Source organism: Podarcis raffonei, chromosome 6 (assembly GCF_027172205.1).
Source record: "Podarcis raffonei isolate rPodRaf1 chromosome 6, rPodRaf1.pri, whole genome shotgun sequence".
NCBI classification, from domain to species: domain Eukaryota; kingdom Metazoa; phylum Chordata; class Lepidosauria; order Squamata; family Lacertidae; genus Podarcis; species Podarcis raffonei.
In genome coordinates this window covers 54,102,405-54,119,685 of record NC_070607.1, presented here as the reverse complement: position 1 = coordinate 54,119,685, position 17,281 = coordinate 54,102,405, and the positions used below count along the sequence as shown (strand labels likewise).

At 42.4% G+C, this 17,281-nt stretch overlaps 1 protein-coding gene across 2 annotated transcripts in view; it reads right to left on the bottom strand.

Moving 5' to 3' along the window:
• The window catches only part of ITPR3 (inositol 1,4,5-trisphosphate receptor type 3), a 102,091-nt gene that overhangs the window by 70,214 nt on the left and 14,596 nt on the right, over positions 1-17,281 (bottom strand). For both annotated transcript variants that reach the window (XM_053393007.1, XM_053393008.1), the window contains exon 2: positions 4,381-4,451. In XM_053393007.1, the coding sequence (XP_053248982.1) occupies positions 4,381-4,451 (71 nt within the window). The remainder of the gene's footprint in view (positions 1-4,380; positions 4,452-17,281) is intronic.

Here is a 17,281-nt window from a genome sequence, read left to right as displayed (position 1 = left end):
CCATCTTCCTCTTTGACTCTCTTCTGATATTGATGTTATTTTGCTTTCTGCTGGCTCTCAGCCAGCAGCACATGGGCTCATTCCCATATGGGATTAACTCAAACCCTTTTCTGTATCTACAAGCTAATGCCTGCCTTCAGGGAACCTATTGTGAACTGAATGCAAGTAAACTTTTTATCATTACTTTTAAAAGAAGACTTTTGTGTCTTTATTATTTTTAAGAGGGAACAAAGGGAATTTACCAGGAACAAACCCAATCTATGAACTAGCTTCCTGCTACACACCGGGGAATGTTCTCTGCTGCTGGAGGAGACTCTTGAGAGTCCCATGGACTGCAAGAAGATCAAACCTATCCATTCTGAAGGAAATCAGCCCTGAGTGCTCACTGGAAGGACAGATCCTGAAGCTGAGGCTCCAATACTTTGGCCACATCATGAGAAAAGAAGACTCCCTGGAAAAGACCCTGATGTTGGGAAAGATTGAGGGCACAAGGAGAAGGGGATGACAGAGGACGAGATGGTTGGATGGTGTTCTTCAAGCTACAAACATGAGTTTGACCAAATTGCGGGAGGCAGTGGAAGACAGGAGTGCCTGGCGTGCTCTAGTCCATGGGGTCACGAAGAGTCGGACACGACTAAACGACTAAACAACAACAACAACACTATTTATGCTTACTGGTAGTGGTTGTAGTGGTTCTCCAGGATTTCAAACAAAGGTCCTGTCCAGCCTTCTTTGGAAATGCCAGGGATTGAACTGGGGGCCTTTTGCATGCCAAGCAGGTGCTCTCCTGCTCAGCTAAGAACCTACTGTATCTTCCCATATTACGAGAGAGAGAGAGCGTGCAAAACTTCCAATATCCTTGGATGGGCCTGCCTCTCACTGTGTGTTCTAGCATGAGGTGGCTCTGATCTTGTTGGCAGCCTGCCGAATTATCTTCTTGGGTGGGGGGCAGCATGGCTACCTATCAACAGTAGCTGTCAAAGAAATCAAGATGGAGGAAACATTGGCTAGATAACCCTGACCCAAAGTTTCCCTCAAATCACTAGAAAAACAGACTAGGTAATTCTGCACCATGTTTATTTAGCCACACCTGCAATTTTGTTTTCATCAGTGCTCAGATGGAAACATCCCTGAACGAGGTGAGAAAGAGGCACTCCACCAATAGCCTTGGGGGAATGTTCCTTGAACTGAAATATAATAAGATTGATTTCACCTTCCTAGGTATACATCCTACATTCATCTTAACATTTCCAACAATGTTTAATGTTTGATTGACAGAACGCCACTGACTCTTGTTACCAATAAATTAACAGAGCTCAAGAAGCACCACAGAGACGACTAAAAGATAATCTAAGGTAACATACACAAAGCTTAGCAAATTAACCGTATTCCTGAAGTGCCCTTTCTTTCTTTGCCCTTCCTTAGTTGACATACCTCCAAGTATCTTACACTGCCGGAACAGAGTGAATGAAACAAATTGCAGAGAAGACAACTCGCGTTGTGTGGTGGTTAAGAAACCCAGCTGTGAATCAGGACATCCCAGGTTCATATCTCACAAGTCCATGAGCTCACTGGGTAGCACTGGGAGATCCACTTTCGCAGCCTGAGTCTCCCATCTGCTAAATGGAGGTTAATAATAATGCTGACTTACCTTACAGGTAAGGATTGCAACCTGATAATATATGAAAAATATGCACCAAAAAAAGCTTTGAAAGCACCATAAAAAAGTTCAGTATTATTCTCCCTTTAGCAATAGGATTTGGCTGGGGGGAGGGGGGAATCTAGAGAACCAAGAGTTATATTTTATATGATATGAAAACTCATTCTACCCTTGTATCAGTTTAAGTTTCAGATTTTGCTTTGTCTTTAAATCATGTTCCTCTACCCCAGCTTGGTCTAACTTCAAATAATTTTTTTAACCAAGTCAATGCATCAGCCAGAGAGATCAGAGAATGCATTCAGTTAAAAAAGAAAATCCCAACTGACTTGAATGTGCTTGGGAGCCCAGCCATCTAACCAGCATTAGAGAGCCAATGCAAGCTCCCAATAAAATTTATTGCTTTGGCATTGGCTTGAGTGGCTTCTTGGCTGCTCAGCGTTTGGCTGAAACACACAAGCTGCAACCCTACACCATGTACAAGGGGAGCAGGCACAGAAAGGCCTTTCACCAGAAGCCAAGGTAGCCTCCCCTTCCGTACCTGGGCATTCATGCCAGCCAATGCCACGTTGAGTGTGCTGGATGTCAGAAGGCCCATCCCTCTCCATCCTTCTAAACCAGGCATGGGGAAACTGGTCCTTCAGATGTTGCTGCGCTGCAACTCCCATCATCCCTGGGCTTTAGACATGCTTGCTGGGGCAGATGGGAGTTGTAGTTCAGCAGCTCCTGCAGTGCCAGATATTCTAAATGGAGGTCCCTTCATGCCCTCACCTTAGAACCTGTTATTGTTCTGCTCCTGCTTTTCATGGGGAAGCAGCTGTGTACTAGGGAGCAGTGGGTGGAGTGGGATATTGGATGCAAGATGCAGAGGGGGCTGCATTTAAAATGTTTGGCCTGCAGGGTATTTGACACAACAGCAGAGCGCCAAGCATGGAGATTGCCTAGGGATGGGGAGGAGATGGCTGCAGTGGTTTAGGAGAGCCCACTGTGACTCTCGCTCCTTTCACAGGGTTGCGGGGTGAAGAAATGCAGTCATTGTCTGCTTGCTTCCTCCCATCCATCCATACAATTCTCCAATTGGTTTGATACAGCAAAAATAGATTATACTTCCATTTGTTACAATCCCAGTCAGCTCCAATCCAAAACTTAAAAGATTAGAATTACAATACACTGTGAACCAGGGGTGCCAACTTGGATAGAATATTGCGGGAGGAAAACCCTGTCCCACATAATCGATCACATGACACAGCACGCGCACCATTTGAATGGCAATGCCCATCAATTGGGGGGGGCGCGAAGGGACCTCGGCCCCTAGGAGTTGGCTCCTGTGCTGTGAACCCTTGTCAAGATTTATTGTTATTCACTTCTATTTGTTTGTTTTTTTAATAATATTTTTATTGACCTTTTACGAAAACATAAGCATTTCGTTCACTTCTATTTGTTTATAGTGTACTCTACACTTCAGCCCTCCATCCTCTGGTAATTTCCAGACTGCATTATTGCCATGTGCTCAACATGGGACTGCCCTTGAACTCAGAAACGATTAACAATAGTACAGTGATTTCCCTTCTGTCTCAGTCACAGCAGTCACTATGGAGAAATTACGGTAACACTCTAGATTGAAGTATACCCTATGGACATGAGCTTAATCTCCAAAGTAAAAGATTTTCTAAGTCTATTTCAATATCTGTACCTGCATTTGTCCTGAAAGACAACACTTTGTGCTTGGTAATTGTTTTTAAAATTGTCAATGAAGTTTGGAAGAAGAAGAAGAAGAAGAAGAAGAAGAAGAAGAAGAAGAAGAAGTCATCCAAAAATGCAATCGTCAGGTTACTGGCTGGGATTTGGTTTAGAACCCACACAACCCTTGTTATAGAACAACTGCACTGGTTGTCGATTTGCTTCCTGGTCCAATTCAGGATGCTCACACTAACTTTTAAGGCCTTAATGACCTGGCTCCAAATACTTGCAAGGCAGTTTCATTTCCTACAAACCTTATTGGATGTCATCAGCAGATATGGTCTTCTTGGTAGTTCCACCGCCCTCAGAAAAACTCAAGGAGTGGTGGCCCAGGAGAGGGATCCTAGGTTGTAGAGTTCCCTCCCTACAAAAATATATCTGGCACCTTTTTGTCTGTGTTGAAGATACACCTCTTTACCCCGGCTTTTGACACTTAAGTTATATGTTTTTGGGACCCACCCTGTTCTTGTGATTTGTTTAAACTGTTTTGAATGTTGTATTTTAAATTGTTGGGACCTATCCAGTGGCCTTAATGTGAAGACTGTAATAAACCAAAATAAAATAATGATAATAAAAATATAAAGTAATGAATAATAGGGTTTCCTGGGGAGCTAATGTAGTGAATAAATGTGATGTGATAAAAAAATTAAAGATATCAATAAGATATCACTGAGTATCTCAAAGAGTGCAAAACTGAAGGGACCAAAATATAAAAAGCTTGAAATATGTTTTGCTTTGACAAAGCTGACAAGGAAAGGATTTTTAAGTTTAGTGGTTATCCCAACAAACTGTCTCTCTCTGAGAGGACTGTGGATAACAACCAAATTAGTACCCATGATGCTAGACTTCTAACAGTGATAACTGTGTCACTCAATGCTAAAGCCAACTGTAAATCAGTACCTAAGCAGAGAATTGTTTTTAGGGAATCTCAAAGCAGTTGATCCAGCAAAAGTGTTGACTTTACTGCTTCATTAGTCTCTTACCTCGAAATTTCTTGGGTGGATTATCCAAATCACCAGCTGTTGGTTCCACCACACACCGGTCATCCACCAGCCTGAAAAACAAGCAAGAAAATATTCAGTTATGGCACTTGACTTTGAACTCAGTGATTTCAATGGTCTGAAAAGTTATCTGTTCTATTGTCTCCTTGCTCTGCCAGCTCCCTCAGCCTGAATTGAGATGAGTGCTGCACCCCATATTAAAGTTTGACTGAACTTAACCATCCAGGGGTCCTTTACCTTTATCACAGAGAACAGGAGACACAGGGTCACGTCCTGCTTTGTGTTTGCTAAAGCTGCAAAAATAATTCAAAGCAATAACACAGATTCCTAGACCTAGTCTTAAATTTTGGGGATACAGGATCATTATTTCATGATACACCAGAAGCACCTTGGGGTGGGGTATCCAAACAATCAGGCATCTGGTTTGTTTGTTTTCTTTGTACACACGTGCACACACACACACACACACACACACATACCAGAACCACATATGCTTTGAAAAATAAATTAAAATTTCCCTTTTAAAAAAATGAATTAAAAAAATGTTGAACATTCTGTAGCAGTGCAGCAAAACTTGAAAATTATCATTTGCCAAGATGTTCTAAAACAGACAGCTAATGCAAAAGCTTCAAAATGTATTATGTGTTGAAATTGCAGAATAATTTAAGACTAATCTTGTGACTTTGAGGAAGCCAATTCATGATTTTGAATATCTATGGTTACTCATGCCAGACTACTGAGTTACTCAAAAGACATAATTTGGTACATCTTTCTGACAGCCCATATATTTGAGAACAATCACTTTCATTCTAAGTGTCAACCAACTTCTCTATTAAGCATAATCATTTCCACAATAACCTAAGAATTACAATTCCTTTTTGTTTCATTTTGGAAATAACGCAACATCAGCAGTGATAACCTTTCATGTTTTTGAACGCTTTTCAGTATGATCTTAAATGTTGAAGAAGCTTTTTGTCTCTCTACATACTCTTCCTCCACATTGGAGACTTTCTCGACGTTGGCTAATATAAGAACTCAGTGAGTGCTTGGATATGAAACATATGAGGCAGTCTTAGACCAGGACAGAAAGACCAGGCCTCTCTTCTGCCTGCTACCCAAGATCCATTTAGCTGGAGATACCAGGGGTTAAACCTGGGACTTTGATAATTCATTCAGCCTGCTTAGTCAACAGTACCTAATACATAAACATTCTGTGCAATTAAAAAGCTATTTCCTATTTGTCAACAGAAACCCCTCTGCACTATGCTAATGAGGAAGGTGGTTTGGTAACTTGCCATCATCCCTCTAAGTATATAAAATAACATAACTCCTCCGTGTATTTTGGCATGTATGCTTCCAGTTGCAACATAGTGCAGAACACTGTCATCATAAATCAATAGTGGCCAGTAGTATAACACAGATGTTAGGACTGTCCCTCCTCAAACCTAGGGCTCCCACCCCCCTCATTTCAGGAGCCACAATAACTCTGATGCATCTTGCCCTTTTTTGAAGTTTATTTCTATCTTGACTATGGCTGCAAGCTTTAAACGATAAAGCATGTAATTGAATGTTTAATCATTTGAATGTGTCACTGTTTAAACAGTGGAGCCAAGAAGGAAGGGCACATTGATATGGAGACCATATAAGCATGCTCAGCACTGAGTGTGTTACAGTAATCCAGTCTTGAGATTATTACCAGCTCATGGATCACTGCAGGCAAATTATCCTGATCCAGGAACACTTGCAGCTGCTGCACCAGCCCAAGCTGGGAAAAGGCCCTCATAACTTCTGAGGCAACTTAGTCTCCAGCGACAGTGACTGGACAGCTCCATTAAGCGCCTAGGCTGGAAAATCCATATGAACAGAGTCCACATGTTCCAGCAGCAGCCAACCTCAGATTAAGAAGCTGCAGGTCTGACTAGCTCCCTCTGCCTTCTATGAGAAAGGAGACCACCTTGGTTGAGCAGTCATAAGCTTCAAACAGAGTGGAAGGGCCTGTGGTTCGACTCGAACAGAGTTGAGAAACCCTTGTGGCCCCCTCCCTGGATGTTGCTGAACTGCAAATCCCATCAGCCACAGCAAGAATGGTCAATGGCCTGGGATGATGAGAGCTGTAGTTCAGCAACCTGGAGGACCAAAGGTTCCCCATCCTTGCATGAGGGTTTCTGAGCTACAGTCCCTCAGAGTCAGAGGCAAGGGAGGCAGGTCCATTAGGGCAAAGGGGGCACTGGCTGACCAATCTCAGCCAAACACCCACTCAGCCAAACACCCACCAGCTTGCCTTCTTATTGACAAAACTCAGGGATCATTCTGTGCATCATTGGCTCTGCTTCCCTGACTTGCCACCCTACCAATTGGCACCAGCCACCACACCTTGGGCCAGAGAGATGAAGGTTAGTCGTGCCATGTAAGTCAGAGCCAGAGCAGCAGACACAACAGTGTACAAGTGAAAACATGACCAGGGTGTAGGTGATAAGCTTATTTTAGGACCCCCCAGATTACTAATATAGCACATTTTCCATTTGGATTTGGATGAATACCACTTGGATGAATACGACTGTGCCACAGGTGTCTATTTTGCATTGTTTTTAAACTTCTGTTAATTGTGTACTGTTCTTTAGCTTTTATTTTTAGATTTGTTACATCACCTTGGGGCATATGTGGAAGGTGATTAAACAACAATAATCCCCCCATTGCCTTCGCAGAAACAATACGGTGCCATATTACAGGCTGTCAATACATTATGCTGGGAAGAATGTTGCAAAAGAAGGCGATGGGGATTCCAGCAGGATCTGAGAACAGCTGCATGTTGAACAACCTGTTGCTTGTATATCGGGGGACCCTGTTGCTCCAGAGAATCAGGCTCTGCCTGCTAGAGCACTTCATTCCATCTGTCTCCTTTCCAGCTCTTCCTATGGCAGTGAAACAAACAGCTAGCTGCTCCTGGCACTTAGGGAAGCACATTAACCAGGCAGCCAAAATTTCAAACGTACACCAGTTTTTACTCAATGCATTCAAAGATTGCCAAGGTGTCCTCAGCAGGAAGGCTCAGGGTGAAGGTTAGGTCCCACAGCGGTAATCCTTTCTCTTTGTGACTGGAGATCGTCTTCAACAAGCAATTCTAACATGACTGATCAGGATCCATTACTAGGTTATGGTAGATCCTGAGGCTACTGGCACTGCCAGTACTAGCTCAACATTTTTGGGTGTGCCAGCTAACCATAAAAAATGTACATTGGGTCACCAGATTCATGTTGACATTAGCATTCTGTGAAATGATACTGCACACTTATCCAAATTTAAGGGTTCTTTTCTGCCATTTCAAATGTAATTCTTTTTGTTTGCTGAACTATTATCTAACAGTGGACACTTCAGCAGTGAACTTTGGTGAATAAGGAGTAGAAGAATCCAGAGAAGGGTTTTCACTACTGACACTGTGACCCCAACTACATGTGATGCTCATTCACAAACATCTCTCCTCCCCAACTTTCTTTTTTTAAACATAAGCAGACAAAATGACTACAAAAGGAGGGGGATTCACTTAACCTTTTCACCTCTGGCTGTTTCACTACTCAAAAGCATTTCCTGTCATCACTACCACCCAACAGCACAAGTGAAAATGTATGGGGCATTTTCACAAGTGACACTGAGAAGAGCTTTTAATCTTGTGGAGGGGAGTGTCTGTTAATGCAGGAAAGAAAAGGGCAGGCAGCAACTTGTGAAAACACCCTAAAAGGTATGGGTGTAAACATCCCTAGTTAGATAGCATGAGTTGCATCTCAAGTTGTACTCAGAGTAAATTGAACAGACCTAAGTTTGTCATGTCCTGAAATTTTAATGGGTTTACTCTGAAAAGGACTAACGTGATTGGATACAACCCTATGTCCCAAACAAAGGCAAAGTGATTTTATGGAGTGGTAGGGAACTCTCTTATTAAAGAAGTTAGGAAACCAAGTTTGGCAAATTCCAGCCAAAAAACCCTATGTCAATTAAGAGCTTTCAGAAATATGAAGTTCATCTGCCACCTGAAAGCCAGTAGAAAGCAAACCATGGGAATATACATCAACTTGGGTAAAGGCTCAATGGTAGAGCATTTGCCTTGCTTACAGAAGGTACCAGGCTCAATTCCCAGCATCTCCAGGTTGAAATGTCCCCTCCTTGAAGCCCTGGAAGGCTCCTCCCCGTCAGTGTAGACCATAATGAAGTAGATGGACCAATGGCCTGACTCTATAGAAGGCAGCTTCCTATGTTCCTTGGGCAGGGATTACTGGAGCCAAGGTACCAGCATCCAGAGAGTTATAGCTCAGTGGCAGAGCATCTCCTTTGCATGCAGAAAGTCACTGGTTCAGCTGTCGACACGTGTCCCCAGTCTGACACGTGTTCAGATGTCCCCAGTCTGAAATCCTGGAGAAGTGCTACCAGCCAATGTAAACAACAGTGAGCTAGACGGAGCAAAGAACTGACTCCAAAGGCTCAATAATAGATCTCATAGTGACCAACAGTACTTCAAATACCTTTTCTGACAATCTCAATATAATCTAGGGCAAGACCTAGGATGCATTGCACTTTAAAGGTTAAAAAACAAAACAGTAATACTGTTTTGAACGCGAAACAAAGAATTAACCAGCGTTCTGTAGATCTTCTAGGAGTGGTGTTATATGGTCCTGGCAGTTGCACAATTGAATATTTTTGCTGTTGAACTTTGCACCAGCTGAAGTTTCTAAACCGTCTTCAAAGGCAACCCTGCATCTACCACCTTGAGTTCCCTAAAAGATATGTGTAATTGACCAACTAACTGAAAATCTGCTCACCTCACTGACGTGCAAAGGACCAGCCAGTCTTTTATCCCAAGGGCTTTGAGAACAACGAAGAGCTGGGAAATAGATGCAAGCACTTAAGCAGCAAGAGGCCTCTTGAGTACTTTGGAACAAACCCAGAAACCAAACATTGTTTGCCTCTGTTCTTAAGTGAGAGAAATAGACGGCCTAACGTCTCTCAGTTCAGTGTTTTCAAGCTACTTCAAATTATGAAGATTGTACAAGAAGCCTTTTCCATCCCCTGAACTGTTCTCACAATCTGAGAAGAGTGTTCTCTTCTGTTGCCCTGCCAACTGGAATTCGTATTTAGATTCTCTAATTCATTTGGATCCCCAAAACCTGAATGTAACAAAAAAAATTAGGCAACCATCCTGGAAATCAGAGGTGCAAGGAAGCAAAGAATCATAGAATTGGAGAGTTGGAAGGGACCACAAGGGCCATCTAGTCCAGCCCCCTGCAATGCAGGAATCTTTTTGCCCAATGTGGGGCTCAAACTCACAACCTTGACAAGAAGCACGTCACGTTCTTCTGACTGAGCTACAGATATGATATAGCAAAAGGTGACATATTCCCATTTCTGGCACCTAGTGTAATCTGTGTGAAGCTAACATAGCAGCTTTGATCTGACATCAAGGTTGCTGAAATCAGAATGTGCTTCAGCGTCATTACCTAGCACTTAATTGATGTGCCCTTGGTCTTTTCTTGATGAGACAAATTTCCATTCAGCTGAGACAGTGAGCAAGCAATATTATACAGTAGGCACTGGTTATCTTAAGACCTAAAAGTTGTTTTCAAGCATTCCATAAAAGCTTTTTGGGGCATAGACTACCACTTGTATTAGGGGTGATATGTTTAAAACCATCAGAATTAAAGCATTGATTTGCATGAGATTATAAATGTCAGACCAGTTGATGCTGGTTACTGATAGAGAGGGGGGCAAGGCGGCAGGAAGGTTGTTGAGATGCAGGTGCAGCCAATCTGATGATGCTCGCAATACTCCTACACCAACCTCCCTGCTGCCTCACCTGTCTCCCTCTTGGTAACCATGAGGGCATTGGGAAACCAGGTAAGCAACACTTCCCCCATCAACCACTATTGGAGGGAACAGTTTGCTGTTTGGACTCTGCTTCAAGTCATCAAAATGGTTTGGGCCAGCACTACTGAAAGGGGCATTTCATGGAACATGTTTGTATGGTTTGATTTAGGTGCCTAACTGGTAAAATCTGTGATTGTAATGTTCACGGTTAGAAAGTAAAACTTGTTATACAAATAAGACAGGTTGGGCCTCTGCAAAAAGAAGAAGAAGTAGTTCCAAAAGGTCAGATGTTTATTTGAGCATTTGGCAGCTTTGTCACTAATTGCCACACTGTAACCCTGTGAAAGTATGGTATCAAGTAGAAAGTCAGGAGAAGGAGGGACAGATAGAATTACTGGAAGAAAACTCAAGAAGTAAAGTTGGCTGCATTGTTCCATCAGGGGGAGATGGATCCCAAAATCCAAATTCGGACCACATCTTTATTAGTTAAAACATAATAAAGCACCTTGATGAGCATATAAAGTTGTCATCAACTCCAGCCCAAATTCTTAGGCAAGTAAATGAAATAATGTCTGGAAATATAAATAACCAACAATTATCAATCATAATTAAAATGGCAGCCTTGGGGAGCAGCAGGAGGTCCTGATTAAGGCGGGAAACAGCTGTTCTGAAACCCAGCTCCAAAGCCTTCTGAAAAGCTCCTTGACCCTGGACTATATAGTAAACAGCAATCAAAGGTGCGGAGGATAAGTAGGACTGGAATAACACTTGTAGTTTAATGTTGAATTTTGGACATAATGGAGATGTAAAAGATTTGGATAATTACAAAAGATGCAGGAGGAAATGGTTAAAAATAGGACCCACAATGGGGAGGAGGAAAGTCCAGGAGATTCTTTGAAATCTTGTTTTTATGTTGTATGTTGGATAATTGGCTGTAAAACTTTAATCTGAAAAACCAAATAATTAAATAGTATTTTTTTAATAAAAAAACAAGTTTAGAGGATGAGAAGAGTTGGCTATGGAGTCTGTCTCTGGCCACAGTCCTGCAATGGAATGGGGAAGGATGCAGCAAACTTTCAAGTGATGCTGCTTACGCAGGTGTCAGGTTGCAGCAAGGCCTCTTCCAATATTATCCTGCCTGGGTGTTAAGATCTGCCAGAGAGACCCTTCTTCGGATTCTACCAAGGGGTGGGGTGGTGACCCCAAAATAGGGCCACTTCTCTGTCATAGCATCCTGGCTGTGGAACTCCCTCCCTTCCAAACGAGATTCAGGGTTGTCTCTGAGCATTTCTCAACACCAATTAAAAACATATTTATTCTCCCAGGCTTTTGGTAGGGGCTAATGAGAGATACTTTGATGGATGTGCCTGCTGCTGTAATGCAGCTGGAGAAGATCTGATATATTTGCTGCTGCGCTTTGTTGGGATAAGTTGCTGTTGGCTGCTGATTTACAATTGTGCTTTACACAGCAAACGGCTTGTTTTAATTTTGGTGCAGATTTTAAATCGCTTCAATCCGCTCTGGGATCACGAAAGTGATGAAGGGCAGGATGTAAACCTAAAGAATAAGGAAAAGAACAAAAATATACTTTTGTAGGAAGAAGATGAGAGAGTAACGGGGTGTGTTCAGCAGCCTGGCTTTGAAGACGTCTGACTTGTGAATGAGGGCAATGGGGAGATTATGAAACTCTGTCTACAATGTGAAGAGAAGGATTAAGTTCCTAAGGTTCAATCAGGGAAGAGATTGCTGTCCCAGGATCCACTTTTGGAATGAGAAAATAGAGGCAGGAGATGGATTAGAAAGGAGGAAATATGGAGTGGAAAAGAGATACATACAGAGAAGCAGACCAACTAGAACAACAATAGTCTTCCCCATGTATTCCTATCAGTCACATGCTTCACCCTGAAACTATTTGTTATTTCTATTTATCAGGCTTCCATCCAATCAGTTTTTGCTGATGTGCACAACTTCCTTGCTGTCAGTTCACCTTTCCATTCACTCTTCCTGGTCCTTCCACATTGTTCCACCACCTCTTCCCACCCCGGTTACACAGCTTATCACATTCTTTCACAGCCACATAATGGGACCTGCAATGACTAGTGGGGTTTCATTTCCCAAACCGGCTAATGGATCTGTTCCTTTCGAATGGGCTTCCTGCAGCATTCATTTCAATGTGTAACCTAATTAACACAACAAAAAGGTAGTAGATGCTCTGGAAACACAGCCTGGATTTATATGACACCGGACCTCCATAGCCTGTGCTGCTTCTGTTCATATATCAAGAACCAGGACCTACTTCTGAAAGCCCGCAGTGCAGCTATATATCATGCCTTTAAGTTAGGGTTGCCACGTGGCCAGTTGTTAACCCACCCAGCCATAAGTTTAACATCCAGGCTCTATTCGCATATTTATTCATTGATTTGTGGTTTGTTTGATTCTTATTTATTAAAAGGCAGTAAGAGATAGGATGGCATAAACGCTCCATGAAAATGAAACTAAATGGACTACACGGGGCGTGTCCCCTCCCAACCTTATCAGCTATTCCCCAGGTTTCTAATGCACAAACATTTCCTTTAACCCCTTCTTTCTGCTGCCCATCTGTAGCAGGGGAAGGAAGAGGAAATAATTAGATATGGGGCAGGGAAGGATAAATGCAAATGTGTTGTGCTTGCTTTTAACCTACATCAAAACTCCAACTGTGTACACATTAACACTTACTCTGGCTCTAGTATGCTCCTACCACCACAGTATGGATGGATGGATGGATGGATGGATGGATGGATGGATGGACGGACTGAATTTATATACTGCCCTATACCCAGAGCTCTCAGGGCGGTTCACAGAAAAGATCACAGCATACAAGACAAAAATAAATTCAATAACCCAATAATACCCCCCCCAAAAGAGCCACATTTTAAAAGGGTATGGGATGTTGATCAGCTCAACCAAAGGCCTAGTTAAAAAGGAACGTTTTTGCCGGGTGCATAAAGGTGTATAATGAAGGCACCAGACGAACTTCCCTGGGGATAACATTCCACAAGCAGGGAACCACCACAGAAAAGGCTCATTTTTGTGTTGACACCCTCTGGACCTCTCAAGGAGAAGATATATGCCGGAGGACCTCAGAAGATGATCTCAGGGTCCAAGTAGGTTCATATGGAAAGAGGCGGTCCTTGAGGTATTGCGGTCCTGAGCCGTTTAAGGCTTTATAGGTCAAAAACAGCACTTTGAATTGGGCCTGGAAACTAATCAGTAGCCAGTGCAGTTGGACCAGGATTGGTGTAATATGCTCAAACCATCTTTCTCCAGTGAGCAACCTGATCGCTGAATTCTGCACCAGCTGAAGTTTCCAAACCGTTTTCCGAGGCAGCCCTACATATAACACATTGCAGTAATCAATGCAGAGTTTAAAGCCCCAAGTACACAAAGCTACAGTCCTATGATTCTATGACTTTAGCCATAATCCATAAGCGTCCTGTTGATTCTTGAGAAATACTCCTGCTTGATGCTCTTTCTCTCACGCCAGTTTCCATCGGATTAGAAAACAGAAGCCAGAGGGAAACCAAGGTGAGTACATTTCAGGCAGCTGTTGTGCCTGCACAGATCATAGCGTATGCACCTATGACAGCTTCCGTGATTTGGAGTTTGGTGCAGGGGAAACAAATCAGGTAACAGAGATTGGGTGAAGACACCTCCACTCCTTCTCTGGTATGAACAGCAATATTAAAAAGCATCTTGAAACACACCGGCCAGGAGTGGACTTTGCTGCGTTTCAAGCTGCTAATGTGTGCCGAGCCTCAAAGTTCTGCTTGTCCTGAAACCATCACACACTTCTCCTGTGGCGCAATGGGCTAGTGTGTCTGGCTGTTAACCGGAAGGCTGGTGGTTTGAGTCCATCCAGGGATGGCTGTGGGCAAACTTCCTGCACTGCAGGGGGTTGGACTAATTGACCCTCAGGGTCCCTTCCAACTCTGTGATTCTATGATTCTTCATATTTGGGCATAAATCCTATTGATTTTATTGAGGGGTGGGTGAATGTTGGGAGTTGCCTCCACCAAACAGAGAATCTTAATTGCCCTTCAGAAGTGCACTGTTAACTCAATAGCACAGTGAGTGACCGTGAATACTAGCACACAGAGGCTGGATCTAGACACATCAAAGAAGCATTTCAGTTAAACGCGTTGTAAATTTAAAGAGGGAAAACGGGTAGAGAGAAATGGGACTCCACAGCACCATCTGGTGTCACAATGTTATATCGCATATACAACGCATATAAATCACTTTTTCTTTCCCAATCTATCTGAGTCCTCTAGAGAGAAAGATATAGACTAAGAAATGAAGCTTGCATTCTAGAAACTTCTGAATTCCCACCCTCTCCCAAATCCCAGTCTGACTCAGAAGCAACAAAACTCTTTGCTCATCGTTTATTAGATCTACCTTACTGGGTTTGTCATCAAGACATTGTGATAATGCATGCAAAAGACTTTAAAATTTCAAAGTGCTGTAGAATAATTGTCATGTCTTATTATCTCACTTATACCATGCCCACCTCCAAAGAGTACGCACAATTATTTAGGAATTGGGGGCTAGTGCCAGACACTTCCCCTCTCTGGAAAAAGGTAAACATGGTCGGTTTTATTTTCTTATTTTATGATAATGACAGAAGAGAACAAACTTCAATGATACAAGCGTACGAAACAAAGACATATTTGATGCCAGGGATATTAGTCATCAATATTCACTTTGCAAAGACAAAAACAGTGATGACTAAGGTGTGCCTGACACATTGTTTATAGTCTATTTCCTCTCCTGATATTTAATTCCCCAGGGGGCAACTTCATAATAATGATTTCCACACCATGGTCATCCACATGGGGAATGCAAGCAAGAGGAGGGCAGCTGCATTCACTGGATTGGATGAACCATAATCCCCAGATTGCCAGCTTTCATTATTTTAAAAAAGAATAAATATCTAGCATTTGTAGAATCTGAGATATGGGTTAAAATGCACAGATACCATTCTTCTCATTTTTTCAGGTAAGGAACTAACCTGCTCTCTCTCCTTTCCGTGTTTGGCTTGCCTTTCACTTCCCAGAGTTCACTGGGAAGAAGGATTTACAGTGGTACATTGGGTTAAGTACTTAATTCATTCCAGAGGTCCATTCCTGACCTGAAACTGTTCTTAACCTGAAGCACCACTTTAGCTAATGGGGCCTCCTGCTGCCGCCGCGCCGCCAGAGCACAATTTCTGTTCTCATCCTGAAGCAAAGTTCTTAACCCGAGGTACTATTTCTGGGTTAGCGGAGTCTGTAACCTGAAGCGTATGTAACCCGAGGTACCACTGTACTTATTGCATTTCTAAACCACTTTTCCTCCAAAGATTATACCTGGTTCGTTCACTCACTCATTCTACAAGCATTTTCTCCTTGTGAGGTAGGTTAGGTTGAGAGGTACTGACTGGTGGTCCAATGTGTGGATATGAACCCAGGTCTTCTAACTCAAGAGTGACACTCTACATTGGTTCTCACTTATCCTGACTCTTGTTGCCTTTGCAAATCAAAGGTGAGTGAATCAAAGCATCATCACAAGCACATTAGAACATTTAATTTAATAACCTTTTACAGTAATTTCAATGAAAGGTTTTCAAGAGATTATTGTTAAACAAAAGCTAAAGGGTGCATTTCACATGGTATCTGACATTTTTGTGTATATTTAAAATTACTGAGCATAAATATCTGTTACTAAAAGTTGCTGATCTTTGAATGCCATAAATAAGCAATGAAGAAAATCAATGGACACTTAGACTGCCGTTCTATACCAAATTACCTAGGAATAAACCCACTGAACTCAATAGGACCAACTCTAAGGAGGCATGTAAAGGATTGCACCATTAAGAAAGTTTGGATCTACACATGCTCAAAGAGAAGTTGTGTAACTTCTGTTTGTGCAGTATGTATCTATCCAATTTTCTGGCACCCGCTGTGCTGTTTAAGCCCATTGAGTGACAATAATTTGTGGATACTCAAAGCCTCATGAGGACAAAGGGAGGCTGTGTCAATGATTGCTTTTAAAGTGGGCAACTGTTTTATCTCCTTGGGTACTTTTTTTTACTTTGTAATGAATTTGGTGGTCCCCAATTCTATGTTATGTACGTAGTACATTGATTTCATTATCTTGTTATGTCACTGCTGTAGTCAGCACAATGACTGAACAGAACAAAATTCATGTCAATTTGCAGTTGTTTTAAGGCATCCTGAAATGAAAAGGCAGCAGGGTCAGAAGAGAACCAAACACATTTTCTGCTTTCCTTTCTGCTTTCCCTTGAAATGTCCTTCAATGATTAGCTGCAGCGCATTGCATGCGCAAGTGTTGCTGACGTGAAACAGTTAACACATGAAATTTAATACAAGAGTAGATTCAGCAAGGAGGTGAGGCACACAGAACCGTATTGTAATTAGGCCATTCAGGGTTCCTTATCTAGATGATAGAATCAGGCAATTAGTGCATCATGATCTAAGGAAGCTGAACCAGTGTTTAATTAGCACAGGTCCATGCTGGGCCATTGCTGCACTTGCATTCACACTGCATTGTCCCAGTAGGGAACTCACCAAAATAGAAATCCTGCATTTGTTGTACAGTTACAGAGCAGAGGGCTGGGATGAATCTACAGGATGTTAATCTAGGACAATCCAGATAGCAAGGCATTGTTCTTAGGATTCAAAATGCAAGCGTTATTCCATACCCTTCAGCATTTCTCCGATGAAAATAGGGACATGCTAAGGAAAAGCGGGCTATTCCAGGATCAAATCAGAAACCGGGACGGCTTCTCTAAATCAGGGACGTCCCTGGAAAATAGAGACACTTGAAGTGTCTGTTATTCTATTTATTTATTTCATATATTTATATGCTACTTAATATTAGAACACTATCTACACCAGGGGTAGGCAAACTAAGGCCCGGGGGCCAGATGCAGCCCAATCGCCTTCTCAATCTGGCCCGCGGATGGTCCAGGAATCAGCTTGTTTTTACA